Below are 18,122 nucleotides of genomic sequence, written 5' to 3'. Positions count from 1 at the left end.
TCATTCTTTTAAAAAATTTTGAGAATAATTATCAATCGATCCACTCTGTTAATTTCCGAGGATTTTTAAGCCTTCGTTCGTTAATATGAATATAAAAGCGTGATTCCGCGAAATTATCAATTATATTGCCGACAAGTAGCTTAATTATAGAATGTGACGATAGTTAGAGGAATTACACGGAGTAAAATCAGCGGTTCGAATGATCAACGGGCTTACGCAAATGGCGAAAGTAAGAGGAAAAACATCGCCTTGAATGGCTCGAGCTTCGAGGCCAAATTATTTCCTCGAACGTTTCAATATTGTCGTGAATAGAAATGCATTTTAAACTTGTGTAACATGTATCGAGAAAAATATGATTAAGATACGATACGAATTAGATTTCTATTTATTTTGGAAGTAATATAAATCCATTTTCCTTTTGGGATTGTTTTATTTTTTACTGACTTTATTATTGATTTTTTTAGGAATTAATTATACTATAATCTTCTTCTCAAATATTATATAGATCGTGAATTTACATTATTCCAGAGATGAATGATAATTCTATTTATTAATCGCAGTGTATATAAGAATAATTTATTAGATAAAAAAGAAAAATTAACATATCCGAGTGATTATGTTCATTTTATTGATCAAAAGTGGCCTTGTTTCATAATCATAGAAGAAAAATAAGATATTAATATTTCTCATTCAATGTGACATAAATAATGAGGATAGATAATCTTTTTTTTTTATTGCATTATTAAGTTTCATAGCTAATTAAAATTATATTCATTAAAAATACAGTTGTAAATAGTATAATTACACTATTTCCTTTTATCTCCTTTTTATAATCGCACAGTCTTGTACGAAACTAGTGACATAGCACTTTAGATTAATCGTTTATTTTTCAATAAAAATTTCGATAACATTGAAAGAACAAAAAGAAACGCCTCATCCTAGTTCTCTCGGATTCTTATTCATCATTCTTATTTCACTTATTTCCTTATCCCATTTTTGTACTTAACAAACATCTACATAAAAGTAGTAGGAAGTAATTAATATTAATCACACACATGACTCACTGCAATATCCTTGATAAATATTCTTTCTAGGATATTTCTATCTAATCATCTATTCCGTTTGAATATTTGAGATAATTACTAATTCAATGTCGATCGTCGGATTTTTCCTTTTCTTTTTTTTTTTTTACTACCTCTTAGATTTGTCAGAATCTCAAGTAAAAACTTGAGAGTGAGAAGAGACACCATGGATCGTATCGTGGATCCATATGGTTTCCACGTTACGAGGTACCATACTCGATGTCTCGCCTATATTCTCAGTTTGCACACCGAATCGGGACAGACACGAAAAATCTCCATTTCTACGAACTACTAGACCGTGTCTGGTATGTATGAAATTAGAATTAACACAGCGTCGTAGTTAAGCATGCAAATGCATTTCTTTTTCGTGCACGTGTTGTAAGGATCGGGGCGCATGATCATTTCATATTCACGCCGATGATAAACATCTTTTTTCCTCCTCCTTTATTTTATTTTTCTTTTTCCTTTTTTTTTGTAGTTTTACATTCGCAATCTATTTGGAATTTTTTTATTATTTGGAAATTACCAATGGAAGCGACCAATCTTTTGTTAATTTCGACGTGTACGTATAACGTGTGTGTGTATGTATGACGATTATACATGCAAATATTATACCTCCTTCTCCTACGAATAAAGTGTAATTTTGAATTTTATCAGAGAGAATTTATGGTGTACGGGAAGCAGGGGAATTTCGAAGTTTTCGCGGAAGGATAATAACCTTGAAACTACTTACAACTACTTTTATTATTTTAGAATTTATGCGTAAAAATTTACAATTGATATCAAGGATACGGCGAGTAAAATTTTAAACAAATGAAATAAATTTTGTTCGATTTCGACCGACGTTGTGAATTATGCATTGTATGTACGATATTATAATAATTACGAAAGTATAAAATATTTAATAAGAATTCAATTCAACGTTTATTTATTCTTATCTGAAATATATGTATATATACTCGGTCTTTCGTGATTAAAAGTGTGAAATATTTAATAAAAATTTAATTCAACGTTTATTTATTCTTATCTGAAATATATGTATATACTTTCGTGATTCATTTTTATTTTTCTTTTTTTTTTTTTTTACTTTAATGTTCATTTATCATTATTCAAAATATATAAAACATATTAAAAGTTTAAAATATTTAATAAGAATTTAATTCAACGTTTATTTATTCTTATTTGAAATATATGTATATATATTCGGTCTTTCGTGATTCATTTTTATTTTTCTTCCTTTTTTTTTTACTCTAATGTTCATTTATTATTATTCAAAATATATAAGACGTATTAAAAGTGTGAAATATTTAATAAGAATTTAATTCAACTTTTATTTATTCTTATCTGAAATATATGTATATACTTTCGTGATTTATTTTTATTTTTCTTCCTTTTTTTTTTTTACTTTAATGTTCATTTATCATTATTCAAAATATATAAGACGTATTTATGGATGGTAATGTATACGCATCTACGTACGAACGTTCATTTATCTCTATTCAAAATATATTAAATGTCTGGTGAGTTATGAACGGTAATGTATACACATCCATGAATTTCAAAAGAATCCATTCGAAAATGCTCAAATGCCTTTTTTCGTCTCTTTTATTTTTTTAGCGGTGTTTCAAAAAATAAGAAAGAATTGTTGGAATCATTTTAAATCACATCATTTTAATATCACAGTCGAGTCATTCCCTTCCCTTTCTTTTCCATATATAAGATTGAAAATTGGTGGTGGAGAAGAGAAATGAAAGAAATGTAGAAAAAAAATTGTTTAAATAATTAAAATAATTATAATCATAGCTAAAAATATGTTTTTCTTAATTTCAATAACAACTTCATTTACAACAATCTATTAAAAAAAACTCGTTGCACAGATTTCACAATTATTTTATTTATTTTACCAATAAAATCTTATCAATCATCTGACAAATTCGAAACTAAATCTATTCTTATCATTGATTTATATCAAATCAAAGGTATAAATTATTTTCCAAACCCAATATATATACTCTAACGAACTTCCATATTTCCAAAATTTCCTTTCCTTAAAAAAAAAACTTACCCTACTTCAAATCAAAAATTACCATTTTCATCTTTTACTTCTTTTTTTTTTTTTTTTAATCCACAACTCAAGAGAACCATCGTGCAATAAGAAACGTTATTTCCAACGTATCCATTATTATTCAAAAGCGCGCGAGGTCAGCGAATTTGCATACAGCGGGCGGTGAAACAGTTTTCCACGTCCCGAAATTCCCTCCCCTTTTTCTCGAAACGGGGAGCCACGTCCATCATTTCCAAAATCGGAGACAATACAAATTTTTTCCTTCCTCGAGACGACGTCGCGAAAAAAAAAAGAAAAGCTATTTCCGTGTACTATATCCATTACGTATTCAAAAGGGCAGTGAACGTCGTCGATTTACCCTTATATCGCGCAACGAGGGGCCGCTAGGGAGGGGGAGGGGGGCGAGAAAGGATCCTTGGCGGGACGCGATAAAAATGGAGAGAGCCTCGGCTGAGAGAGCGCGCGGACGGAGACCGCGTAAAATGAGAAATGCATGAGAAAGGGGGAGCCAACTTACCGTCGTGGGAGTCGTAGAGGTAGATGATTTTCTTCCATCCGTAATATCGCACTGTGTCGATGATAGCGCGATGATAATCCGGACGCATGCTTATGGCGAAATCCAGGAGACCGGAGGACGGTGTCAGAACCTGTAACACGCATATATACACGTATCCATGTAATGGTAGATATGGTATCATATGTAATGGTAGAAGAATTGGGAAGAATTTGAAATTGATAAATCAAAGTTACATATTCCATTTATTGGAATCAATAGTGAATGCTAAGAGATAAGTTTCTATTTTTTATTTACATATAATAGAATCCATTTTTACTCGAATATAATTTTCGAATTATGGATAAGTTGATTTAATTATTTGGAAAGGAAGATTTACACACGTGAAGATATAAAAATTGGAATTAATCGAAAGAGTAATTATTAAATCCTTGATGATCTTCAAATGAAAAAAAAAAAAAAAAAAGGAGAAGGAAAAACTGTATACTATATTTTCCGCTTACTTTCACAGGTGAAAGGAAAAAGTTATCCTATTCGAGAAAAATTTACTCGTATCCAATTAGAGAATTAGCCAATTCCTGTACTCCATTCAAAAGTTTTCCAAAACACGATTCCGAATCGTGAACAAAGCTTAAATGACAAAAAAATTTTTTTCGACTCGCTTTCGCGCACACCAGAATCACTTGCCTGCCAAGCTTCCAAATACAAGATCACGTATACACGTTTTCGCTTTCAGATTTTATTCATCCGCGTACGAAACTCGTTGAATGGTGTAGTTTCCTCTGAGGTGGAGGGCCAACCCGGCGAAAACCAATCCGGCACGATAAATGTAATCGTAAATAATTACGACGCGCGGCGTGGCGTGAATGGCGGTCTATTTGAAAGCTGCAACGGGATATTGGACTGTTTCAAGAGTTTTCTTGTTGGCGAGGTAACCGGTTGATTTTGAGCGAATTATGCTTTTGTTCGAGGAATAGTGGGATTTTATTTTTTCTTTCTTTCTTTCTTTCTTTTTGATATTCACGAATAGCTGCTTCTTTCACGAGTCTTCCAGTAGATATATATGTATTCAGTTGTCGTACGTGTAAAGAATAAAAATAATTAGTTAATATATGTGTGAAAATCAAAAATCGAAGGCTAAATAATATAAAAATTAAGAATAAATTGCATTTTTGACAGTACGAAGCACAAAATTGGGAATAAATTATTTAGAAAATTATTTTTAACGAAAGAATTTATAAAACGATAAATTTACAATGATAAAGCAGTTTTTCGAATCCAAGTCACGTGAATTTCGATGCAAACCTATTGCCTCCACCGACAAAAGTTGGAAAGGGAAAAGAAAAAGGAGAGGGAGAACAAAGAAAGGGATAACGCAACAGAAAGGAACAGTCATCGCAATTCACAAGATGTTAAGGGAAAATAGCACAATAACATGGAGGGATCGTTGGAAATTGAAAAAGATCTCCTCTTATAAATGGCAGTTCTCCTGCGAGCTGTAATTGACTAGCCACGTGGGGGGTAACGGAGAGAGGAAGTAGAAAGGAGAGTAGAATTGAAAGACGGGAAAAAGGAAGACAAAGAAAGAGTACAAAAGAGAGCAGAGAGAGAGAGAGAGAAAGAAAAGAGAACAAGAGAGAGAGAGAGAGAGGAGGTTTCGAATTAGCATTACCACGCGATTAGCATTTAAACAACGTGAACGTTCGTTACACGATTGCGTGCTCGTACAACATGTCGAAACAGATAAAAACTCACACTTGCGCCCCAGATATACGGAAGGGGGCCGCCATTCATCCAATATGGACGGTGCGTATATACACGTTTTGCAAGTGGCGCCACCCGACAAATACGACGAATAAATTTTCGCCCTATCCGATTCGTTTCGAGGGTCAAATTGTAATATGTTCGTGCACACCCTATATATTTATTTATGTACAGAAGGATATAAATGGAAAGGGAAGAGTTGACGATAATTATCTACAAACAAACAAACGATGAATTTTTATTCGATCCCGATTTTTCGATAATCATCGCGATGGTATTTCTCTCCATTTTTCTCTGTGAGATTTATGCATGCGTGAGAGGAAAAAAGGGAAAAGAAGAACGAAAGTAAAAACTTGCGAATGATTAATGATACATATATATATATATATGAGATAAATAAATTGTAGTGTGTTGGAAGTAAGTGTGTATGTAGTTAAGAAGGTGTTTACGAGTCAGAATGATTTATTGGTAATACGTTTGTACGTACATTTATGGATGAACCGTAGCTATATATAAATAATCCGTGAAAGAGTAGATAGATAGATAGATAGAGAGAGAGAGAGAGTACGTATTCTTGTCGATAAATATGAATCGTAAAGACAAATCTTTATCGATCTCAAGACTCTTGTTCCGAGCACGCGAAATTTGCGAAAAGGAAAAATATTTAAGAGAAGGAAAGAACAATGAAAGTAAAACTGGCGAGGTATGACTAATGAGATAGGTATGAGGATAAACTTTGAAGAATTTCTACGAATCTGACCTACTGGAAGTGAACGTAAGTATGGAAGTTAGTTAAGGAAGAGTTTACGAGTAAAGTTGGAATGCAAGGAGATGAAATTTTTTTTTTTTTTCTTGTTGGGTAATTAAGTTGGAGGATAAGTTGAATTAAAATTCTTGGGATTTTTGATACTTTGAAATTATACTCTCCTCCTCCTTGGCATTTCTTCAGTACTTAAACAGTTCGGTATTTATATTACGGTTTTTATATCTTTAATGATACGATTCATACTGTCTCTTTATTTTCGTTTACGAGTTATATTAATTGTCTCGAAAGCGAATACGATCGATTATTCAAACGTGTATTAATCGCATTATATAATGTTTGCATGTTCGAATATCGTAAGAAAATTAAACTATAGAAGAAATAATCGATTAATTTCTTCCATCGCTAATTGAATCACACGTTCTAAGAAACAACTTTTTCATCCAAGCTTCGAAAAGATATGATAAAAATAAGCAGATCGAAGACCGATAAGTGAAAATAAGCGGATATATAGGGGGTTGGAGGGATAAGAATAAATATAGGCGGCGATATTATAAGTTTTTATTTACGGAGCCGGAGAGAGGAAGGGGAGAGGGAAGAAAACGTGCTATTTACCTTCTCGGGAAACCAGGGCGTCACGAATGGCATTTGAAACGTATTGCTGTAGGAATGAAGGGTGTCGAACGAGTCCGGGCTAACGGCGCCCAGCATGGAGAACACCCCTCTGCTGAATTGACTGCAAACTGCAACAAACGATCAACTTGTTAAAAATTTTTGAAAATTTTTTCAAAAAAATAATTCGTACAACAGGAGGGAATTTCGAATTCGTTTGGAAACGAAAATTCATCCGTACGTACGGCCTTATTAAAATCTATCACTAATGAAATCGTACGTCATTCGGGGAAAAATGCAATTAATATTGTTTTATTAAGCGTGTTTGAAATCTTGAATAAACAGAAATTGATTGGAGAATAATAAAATTAATACGAATTGATTTAAATTTATTCGAATATCCAAATTATTGTGGATAATTCGAACAGATGATTTTTAAGAAATAAGAAAACGCATTGAAATATCTTAATATACATTGAAAAGTTTCAACTAAAGAATTCGACATGTATCTAAAAAATCATTAAGAATAATACCAACTTAAATAATTTCAGTACATCATAAAAAATAAACAACCTAAAATTAAAAAAAGAAGTGATAATAAAATATTCCAATATGTCTTAAAAAATAAAAAAAAAAAAATAAAAAAAACACTAAAACGTTTCAACTAAGAAAAACAGTCTGAACGATATAAAATTTTATCAACGGAATAAAAGTTTATGAAGTAAACTGTAATGAAAAAAACGAGAGAGAGAGTTAAGAATAAAAAATTAGAAGAATCACGCGTCTGACACTGCAACATTCGTCGTCAATTAACATGGAAAAATCATCATCCCGCGTCTCTCTGAGACTTTTATCGAGTAAACGAAGCGAATTTTCGCGAGAATCATGCGAGAAAATTCAACAAATCGCGTTGGCATTTCACGCGTAATTTCATTCGCAGCCATGTTGGCCTCCACAGTCGCAGGACGCGTAATATCTATTCAAAAGTGTCAAAGCATAGTCAGAAGTCCAATAACTCTGTTTTTCATTATTGGGTCGCGGACAAAGGGAAGGGAATTCCATCGTGATTTTTTCCTTTTTCTCGCGCGTAATGCGCGAGAGCTCGTGTCGAAACACGATGGATACCGACGCATTAGCATTGAAATTTTGTTCCATCAATGTTGGTAAAAAAAAAAGAAATTTGCCAAGATGAAATTTTAATATTCCATTTCTGTAATTTATAATTCCTTTAATTTCCACTCTTTCGATCGAGATAATATTTGATACGTGGAAATTATTTACCAAAATAAGTTTCAAGATTATATATAAATATTGATAAAAACGTTCATATTATTGATATTGTATAAATTGTATTTTAGTTTTTTTATTAAAAAAATAATTTTGCAGATACTTTCTCAAAATATCCTTCGTGATATTACATTTTGCTAATATCAAGAAAAAATTCTATAATTCTTATAACAGGTTTAAACATTTAATACCTTTAATATTCCAAATTTAATATTATATTATTTAATATTTAATAATTTATTTAATAATTTTTAATATTATATTATATTTAATATTAATAATTATCGATCCCCTATAAACCACTCCAAGAAAGTCTCAATCTTCTTCCTCCTCCACCGAAAATTTTCACCGAGTCTTCTCTGAGCGTCTTCGTAAAAAGAGGCAACTCTGACCAGCGAAACGTGTCCAGAATCCATCCTCTCCTCCCAAGGAGGCAGTGTTTTTCGAAAAGAGCCCGTATACATGTCCAAAGCCGATAATAGGTCGGCCGTTCGGGGGTTGATCATGCATCCCTCCCGCGTACTAGACGCAACGGTGGCTGCATGCAACACACGGCATCGCATATCGATTAGAAGGTCTCCGTGACGAACGATTCTCTCCTCCTCTCGACAGCTTTGCACGAGACCAGGTGCACGGCTAATAAACGCGAACTCCGCCAAGTCGCATAATGTGGATCGGTTAACCGATGGGGCAAAGTGGCGGCGAAATGGAAGAGAAGAACAATCCAGTCTAAGGGACGAAGAAGTTTCAACAAAAGTTTTAATACTCTTTTATATATGATATCTTTTCGCTAATACGAAGAATTATAATAATTAGACGGAGTTTAATTTTTTCTCTTTTCTTAAATTTTACTTTTCATCTAAATTTTAATTTCAACCTTAATCAATAATAATTTACATCGTTAATTGATTTGTTAACAAAACTCCCAATTATTAAAAATAGAAACAAATCCTAACACTTTATCAATTGTTAATACAAAAATTTCTTACGATATGAGCTATAACAATTTTTTACTTCTTCTAATTAAAATATCCTACATAAAATTTTTTTTATTTCTTAAATTTTTATCTTTCTTCACTTCTTGAGAAAAGAAATTTGTTGGAAAATTTTTATCTAACCTTAATCAATAATAATTTACAATTGATTTGTTAACAAAATTCCCAACTTCTATTGAAAATAGAAATAAATCCTAATACTTATCCTAATACTTATCAATTGTTAATACAAAAACTTCTTGCGATATGAGGTATAACAATTCTTTACTTCTTCTAATTAAAATATCCTACATAAAATTTTTTTTGTTTTTTAAATTTTCATCTTTCTTCACTTCTCGAGAAAAAAAATTTGTTGGAAAATTTTTATCTAACCTTAATCAATAATAATTTACAATTGATTTGTTAACAAAATTCCCAACTTCTATTGAAAATAGAAACAAATCCTAACACTTTATCAATTGTTAATACAAAAATAAATTTTCTTACGATATAAGCTATAACTATAATTTTTTACTTCTTCTAATTAAAATATCCTACATAAAATTTTTTTTGTTTCAAAATTTTCATTTCGCAGCCTTCACTTCTCGAGAAAAGAAATTTGTTGGAAAATTTTTATCTAACCTTAATCAATAATAATTTACAATTGATTTATTAACAACTCCCAACTATTGAAAAAAGAAATAAATTCTAACATTTTATCAATTGTTAATACAAAAACTTCTTGCGATATAAGCTATAACTATAATTTTTTACTTCTTCTAATTAAAATAGTCTACATAAAATTTTTTTTATTTCTTAAATTTTTATCTTTCTTCACTTCTCGAGAAAAGAAATTTGTTGGAAAATTTTTATCTAATCTTAATCAATAATAATTTACAATTGATTTGTTAACAACTCCCAACTATACTCCCAACTATACTTGTTAATACAAAAATTTCTTGCGATATGAGCTATAACAATTCTTTACTTCTTCCAATTAAAATATCCTACATAAGATTTTTAAACATCACACATTTCCTCCCCCCGCGTATATAAAAGAACAATATCCTGTCCCACCTACGTTTCGAGCAACGCGCTCGATTCGATTAAAATCTGTATTCTTTTATTTGCATCGCGGATCGATCGAGCCAACTTACCACGGTGGTAAACAAGCGACGAAAACGGGGCAAACAGATCAGCATTGTCGGCATTGGCCGATGGGTGGTGGCGAGGGTCGGTTCGCGAGATAAATAAGATCGTAAATAAAGGGGGCGCGCGGAACCGCGGCGGGAATCTTGATAGGGGTTGGGGGGCCCCGTCGCGGAATTAATAATGATGAAAGAGCGAAGGGACAGAGCGGAGCGTGCCGTGTATACGTCACGATGCCCCATTATGCTTATGAATATAAATGCACCCTTGGGGGTGGTCGCAATAAATGCCGGCCACAGCGGATCCCTGAATTCTGGCCCAACCCCTGCTGTACACGAGGCGTGGAACAACGAAAATAAAAGGCCGGTCGCCGCGCCGCCGGCCAGTTTTTCTTCCCTCCCTCCCTCCCTCCCCCTCCAGAGAGCCACTGTCGTCCTCTGTGGTGGCTTCCTCTCTTCCCCTCTTTTTTTTTTTTTTTCTTTGCCTTTCGCGGGGCCGCGACCACGAATGGCACCGCGCACCGGCCCGGCATAAAAGAATAATTAAAATAAAGTAGGCTCCGCGCAATTCTGCCGAAATTGCGGTGCTCGTAGTAACGATAACAACGAGATGGTTAATAAGGGGAGCGGGCGCGATTCCAACCCCATCTAATTACGAAGGAAAGAGTATTTTATCAGGACGTGGAAAGTTGTTCTTTTTTTTTTGAATTTTGATCGATGGAGAGGAGGATAATTCTATTTTCTAATTTTTAATTCTTCAATTTTTCAATTCTTTTTGTAAATGTGATATCGATGAGGGAACGCACGATTTCCATTCGAATATGATTATCGTTAGATGGAAGGAAAGCTATTGTATGTTGTTGTAAGAGATTCTGTTGTAGAATCTTTTGGAAACGGGTAATTGCAGGAAGAATTGGAAGAAACGTATTACTCGTTGTAACGCTTTCCTCTACTTTTTTTCTTTCTTTTTGCGAATTTAGATTTTATTCGACGCGAGGGGTAATTTTCTTAACTCTTGTTGCCCGGATGCTTCTTCCTTCTGTTCTGTTCAGTTCGTTTCTTTTTCGTTCTTTCTCTTTGTCGAGCCACGTGGAATGGAATTTCTTTCATTAAGCTTTTCTATGGAATTCGCATAACGTTGCGGGAAACGAGCTATCGGAATTTTGGGATTTATACGGCGTCCCACTTCCTGAACCTGAAATCATGAATAATGCAGAAGTGAAAACGGGTTTCTCGTGAGCGGTAATTGGAGCCAAGCGGGTTCCTTCTTTGGAAACATTGGTCACTGAACTTTCACGCTCGTTCCGATCGATCCGCATTTTTTTCGCTTTCTGATATTCCGAAATTTTCCTGGGAACCTTAACTCTCCAAAATTAGTATTGCAATATAAATACTTTTTCTTTCTATTAATAAATTTATGTAATCCATGTATTACAACGTATATACAAAAACTCATTAAAAATTGAAAATCTAAAAATAATTATCACGTATTATATTTCGAGTGAAATGTTTAAAAAGAGAATATGAAAACATTTCTATAAATAAGTCACGTTATTACTATATTAAATAACTCAACACTTAAATATTCAATTTAAATTTTAGAACAACGGAAGAATAAGAAGTCAAATTATCACTGATGTTTTGCTCTTCTCTTCTTGCTCCTCCCTCCTCTTCTTTCCACCGTGGCCCAGCTTTTCATCCAGAGTGTTCGCGTTCTGGCAAAGCTCCAAACGTTTGAATTGTTGCTCTACTCGATATCATATCGTCCTCCGTAACCTCTCCTTTTCGCCTCCCCCGCTTCGAAAACTTTTCTGCTTCCGTTTTATCGAGTGTCAGGTCTCAGCCGTTTGCCGGCGGTGTATCGATCACGTTCCACGATTTCGCACCGACTGTTCCACCGAATTGTCGAAACGTTTACGAATATTTAACTGCTTTCGTTGTTATTGATTGACGCATGAAATCAGGGAGAGGATGCGGCAAAGGATAAAAATAGCGAAATCATCGATGATTATCTAAATAAATATTACTTTATAGAATTTTTGAAATAATTTAATATGTATATTAAAAAAGATTATACATATATAATATACTTCATACTCCATATATGATATATTTTATTCTATCTATAAAAAGGAATTTTCTCAAGAAGAAAATTTCAAATTTTCCTATAATTTTCCTTATTAAAACTTTTGATTTATTGACTCATATTATTCCATCTGTAAAGAAATACGTTTCAATGTAATTTGCAAATTATTCCGTATATTTTCTCAACGATTTTTCCTCCGATTTCGAAATTGGGAAACGATAGTTTCGTGAAATACAATTGAGCACAATTATTGCCCTGTTATTTAAATTAGACACGGGTCTTCCATTGATAAACAACAAGATCGATTATAGGGACGGCCTATAATCGAGAAGAACACCTGTTTCTCCCTTCGAGATACATGCACCAAAGTTGCTACGAGTAGTGCAGAAGGGTTTCGCGATAAAATAGGCAGCAGATGGCCACGGTATTATCGACTTCGCGTATTGGTACGAGCAAGGTGACGTCTATTATTATATAGATTACGAGGTTTCCACCCTTGGACAGACTAATGACACGAAGTTTCCATCCCGTGCGCGTAGGCGCTGTTGCATATGACACTCTCAACCGCACGATGCACACGTCCTGTGCCCCTTCGTTCAACGAACGAACGTTTTGACGTCGACAAATGAGAATATTCGTATCTGAAGAAATCTTTACGATATTCTAATTAACGGGCTAATAATATGGTTAATTATATCGTAACACAGTTATTGGCAAACGAAAAAAATAAAATGGATGTTGTAAAAGTGATCAAATTCTTTCTTTAAATTTAAATATTTCCAGTTCTCTTATTTCTAAATTTCTGTATAAAAGAATAATTTATAAAATTTAATAAATCGTGTTAATCGAGATATTCGCATCTGAAGAAATCTTTACGATATTCTAATTAACAGGCTAATAATATGGTTAATTATATCGTAACACAGTTGTTGGTAAGCGAAAAAAATAAAATGGATGTTGTAAAAGTGATCAAATTCTTTCTTTAATTAAATTTAAATATTTCCAGTTCTCTTATTTCCAAATTTCTGTATAAAAGAATAATTTAATGTAAATCGTGTTGATCAGTAATTTTCGTAGATTTGAATCATAAGAATTTTATTTTTATTTTCTTTTTCCTTCGCATTTAAAGTCGCATTTAATTAATATATTAAGTTATTAAATATTGAATCATTAAAATTAAATGATATGGCGGCTTTTTATATCTAATTAGAGATGCTTGTCGATTAATTTGATAGTCCACGATATGACTTGAGTTTAGATTTATGTATTGTTGTTTTAACTGGCCTGAATTTATTTAAGTTAGAAAAATTTAATAAAATAGTAATTCAAATCAAAATGTAGTATAGTCAAGGTATAAGATGAGCTTCAATAAATTTAATTAAAAGTATCTTAAAAGTATCTATAATTCGAAATCTTATTTTCGAATTCGGAGAAGTCAAGTTCACGAAAGCAACACTCGAATATAGTTCATCCCTCGTCGCTTCGATTCAACAAACAAGTTGCACGTGATTAATTTGATTAATTCTTTGATTAATTATTTCAAGTTCGCCTTCCGGGAAAAAGAGCCGGCGTCGTAACTCACACGCGCCCTCTGCTCAAATTCGCGCACACTCGAGAAATTCTTCTTCTTCTTCTTCTTCTCGAATATTGCTCGAATTATTTTTCACTCGAAAAGTTTCGAGAATTGTAACCGAACCGGCGCGAGATCTCGAGTGAGGGGGGAGGGGAGGGGTGCCAGGAAACGAAGAAAGTCAGACAGAGCCACTCGACGACACACAGGAGCCGTCGAAAAAGAGGAAAAGCCATTCGACGTTAGCTATGCTAACGAGCTCGATCACGCAGATGGAACTGGGTTAATGAAACGTTAGAAGTTAGAGCATTATTATACGATGAGATCGGAATCGGATGAATTTGAATTTCCTTAATAATTTGTAAAACTGAGAAACGCGTGGAATTAAATTGTGTGTCGCGAACAGAAAGAGAAAGTGAAGCGAGTTTAAATTGGAATGAAATTTGTGGAGAGAGACTTGATTTCTTTTCGAAAGGATGTTTATTTAATTAAATCGAATGTTCTTTAAAATTTGAAGAATATTAATTACAATTTATAATTCGTTGGCAAAAATTAATTCCAAATTTATAAAATACTTTTTATATCGAAGAACTTAAAGTAACAAACACTCCAAGATATTTGCATAATCAATCAAATACACGATCCTAGAAGGAAAATTTTATCCTATTCTAAAACGCACCACCTCCAATATTCTCCTGGAGTGCCCTGCAACGTTTCCATCCTCGTCCTCCTAAGACGCTCCGAAATCGTAATTCGGCGACAAGTAGTATAGACGCGTATATATCTGGAATTGTCCCCTCGTATTATATTTAGCAACTAGACAACAAGTAATTCCAACTACGGTTCACGGGCCATTTAAGTTGCTAACTCGTCCTATCACGCGTGTTCCTACTTGTCCTTTAACAGCCGCCCCCTACGTGCCTCCCCTATCCGTGCACACACGTGCACACGTATACACGAATACGTATATATATATATACAGACACCTGTACACGTGGCGTACCCTTATCAGAATTATCAGGCCCCCGTTTCCCGGGATCCGTTCCTCGAACCCGCGAACTTGCGGCGTACAATGGAGAAAGTTTCCCCGATTTGCCGATTATCTGGAGCACAGTTACTGGAGCACACCGGCCTCGAGATTTCTAGAATTCGCCTCGTGTGTATTCGGGGGTTGGAGGCCAAAGTGAACGTCGTACCGTGTTACGTTTTCAAAATTGGCGCGGTACCGCGTGGCTTCCGGCGGTTTGGGGAGAGGCGATACTTCGAAAGGGGGGGAACAGTTTGGAATAACGTCGAAGATTATTGTTGTATAATTGTATAACGATGGTTAAATAGGAAGATTAATTGAAATTGTTGTTGAAGGGAAGATTCTTCTTTGAGAAGAAAGAGGTGTTATACAATTTTATGAGGATTGGGTTAGGAAAGGAAAAGTTAAACGTGTTATTGTATAATGATATGATGAAAAATTATATTGTTGAAGAGGTTGGGGAATTAATGTGGTATTTTGAGATGAGATACTGAATTGTTGAATGGTAATGGAAGAAGATGGGATTTCGAGGTGAAGCGTAATAATTTTTTGAAGATTGGATGGAAAAGAGGTTAAACGTAATGTTATTGTGTAATGATATGATAAAAATTATATTGCTAAAGAGGTTGGAAAATTTATTCCGTGAACGATGGTACTTTGAGTTGAATTATTGTTGAATGACAATGGTGGACAATAACAATTGCGTTGTCGTTGTATAATAATAGAAACTAAAATTTATTATAGATATTGGTATATTAATTTGATGTGGTGTTTTGAAATTCTGTTATAAAATTATTTTAGGATACTTATATATTTATATAATAATAATAATAATGCAATAGTAGAGATTGTTTAATACAATCATCCATTCATACGGAAAATATTTTAAATATATTTGTCTACATTTTTGAATAAAAAAATAACGTAAAATATTGGAAATTAATGTGTCCGATATAAATTTTCAATTATATCAGGAAATTACTTATACTTTTCTGTCTGGATTTATTTGAAAAACAACCAAAAATAAATTTTATTTGACTGCTATTCCGTTATTTACAAATAAATGTTTTGATTATTTCTTTTTTTTTTATATAATTAAAATTGTTCCAGTCGTTATGAATCGATATAATTAATATTTTCATTTAGAATAATTTAAATATTTTTAAAAAATATTATAGATTTCTTATTATAGAATTCTTATAGAATTTTATAATAATTCTATAATTTAAAAATTGACTTTATCCATTTAACAAAATTTCTACTTACAGTAATCGTTTCGATAAATATTAATCAACACAATGAAAGAAAAAGAGAGAACGTTTCAAAAAATTTCCCATTTTTCCTGTGTCCATAAACAAACCGAAAAAGAAAACTATTAAATTCCTAAATCACTTCAATATCGTGACACAGAACAAACTCTTGCCATTTTCGAGAATCCCTTTAATTTTAATTTAATTGGTCGAGAAAAATCGAGAAAAACGTGGCGCTGCCAACTTCTTTGGCAAACGCAAGATTAAGCCGGATTGTCTCGCGATATTCATCTTGAGTCGGATATTATCGGAAGAGAGGAGAGAGAAAAAAAGAAAGAAAGAAAGAAAGGAAAAAAAAAAAAAGAAAAAGAAAAAAGTCAAGAGACCAAGCTCACGGCCTCATTTCCTGCGCAAGCGTCGCGTACCCCGGATTTTTCATTTCGAGCGGGGGAAGGGTTGGAAGTCGGCGCAGGAAACGGCCATTATTCTTTCTCCGTTGTATGTGGCGCGGAAGACGCGTAATAACGCCATGGAATTTCTCAAGGACCGTCCACTCTCCCCGGCGGTCCTCCTTTTTTCTTTTCTTTTCTTCACTTCCATCTTTTCTTTCTTTCTTTCTTTCTTTCCTTCCTTTTCTTCTTTTTTTTCTTAATTTTTTTTTTTTCAGTCGCCCTTCCCTTTTGAGACTTTCCACAACGCGTGAGTTTTCCACTTTTTCTTCTCCATCTTGGTCGCTTGACCGACCGTGTTGGGACGCGGATGGAATCGTACTCGTCCAAGATTCAGAGAAACTTTTTGGAAAGAGGAGCGTAGATAAATTTAATTTTTACCGATCTTTCTTTAGAGAAAGATCTTTCTTTTTTTTTTTGATTTCTCAATCATGGTAAAAGGAAATGTAATAATTGAAAAGATTTTTTATTAAAAATTATCTCCAATGTTAAAATTGATTAATCGACGAAGCAGATATGATAAATATTTTTATTTTGTTTATTAAATTGTTTATTATATCAGTATAATATGGAATGAAACATGACACATGTGAGATTTTAAATTTGAATAATATTCCTTAATCTAAATTCTTCACGTGTTTTAATTGCTTCAATTTATTACGCGATGTATTATGCAAAGCGATGTACATAATTTTACAAAATTATTTTATTCATACCCTTCGTATTCTATTTGCGAGACAGATAATTAATAAAAATTTGCATAAATTAATCAAAACGATATCGTTTCATAATAAAACGGGAAAATTACATTTATAAATTTTGCGGATTATAATGGATTATAATTTGTAATTTTTTGTATATCGATACAATTTATTTAAAACAGTTTAAAGGGCAATGCTTCACGTTGATTTTTGAGATTGAAATCGTTTAATTTCAAACTTGTGCACTTGCACTGAAAATTAAAATATTTAGATATATAAAATTTCAAGTAAAACATTTACAAATTCGAATAATTTAAACTGATTAAACCATCACGATTAAATATGAATAGACCGTCGTTTATTAGTCGTAAAAAATGATCATATTTACGAAATATATTTTCAAATAATAAACTAAAGGTTCACTAACAAGATGGACGATATTCAATATTCTCTGCACCAAGGGAAGAGTGGTTCTATTTTTAAACGATTTTGATTTATTACGCGTAATGAACCTAAAAAAAAATATATATATCATCGAAACAAATTGTTTCGCAAATTGGATAAAAAATGAGCAGATTCATTGCAGATTTTCCCATTCATTATCGTTTCACGTGCAACACATTGATTTTACAAATTAATATTATTTTTTTATAAAATGTATCTATATAAATTTTTCTAGCACAACAATTAAATAAATTCTTCTTCTATTTTTCTTCTTTACATTTTCATACAAATCAAAAATTGAAGATTTATCGATTTTTTAATTTACACCGTAGAAATACTTTCTGCAATCCAAATTATTAATCTTCTATTGAATCTTAACAACTTTC

General features: G+C 32.8%; 1 protein-coding gene across 2 annotated transcripts in view; it reads right to left on the bottom strand.

The window, feature by feature from the left end:
- Positions 1 to 18,122, bottom strand: part of LOC411220 (glutamate receptor 1) — a 274,056-nt gene that overhangs the window by 80,567 nt on the left and 175,367 nt on the right. For both annotated transcript variants that reach the window (XM_006565109.3, XM_006565108.3), the window contains exons 3-4: positions 6,804 to 6,931; positions 3,665 to 3,794 (exon numbers count right to left, since the gene is read on the bottom strand). In XM_006565109.3, coding sequence (XP_006565172.1) covers positions 3,665 to 3,794; positions 6,804 to 6,931 — 258 coding nt within the window. The remainder of the gene's footprint in view (positions 1 to 3,664; positions 3,795 to 6,803; positions 6,932 to 18,122) is intronic.

This window comes from Apis mellifera, linkage group LG7 (assembly GCF_003254395.2).
Source record: "Apis mellifera strain DH4 linkage group LG7, Amel_HAv3.1, whole genome shotgun sequence".
In the NCBI taxonomy this organism is placed as follows: Eukaryota; Metazoa; Arthropoda; class Insecta; order Hymenoptera; family Apidae; genus Apis; species Apis mellifera.
Note: the sequence above shows the minus strand (reverse complement) of the source record. Positions and strands in the feature narration are given on the sequence as shown.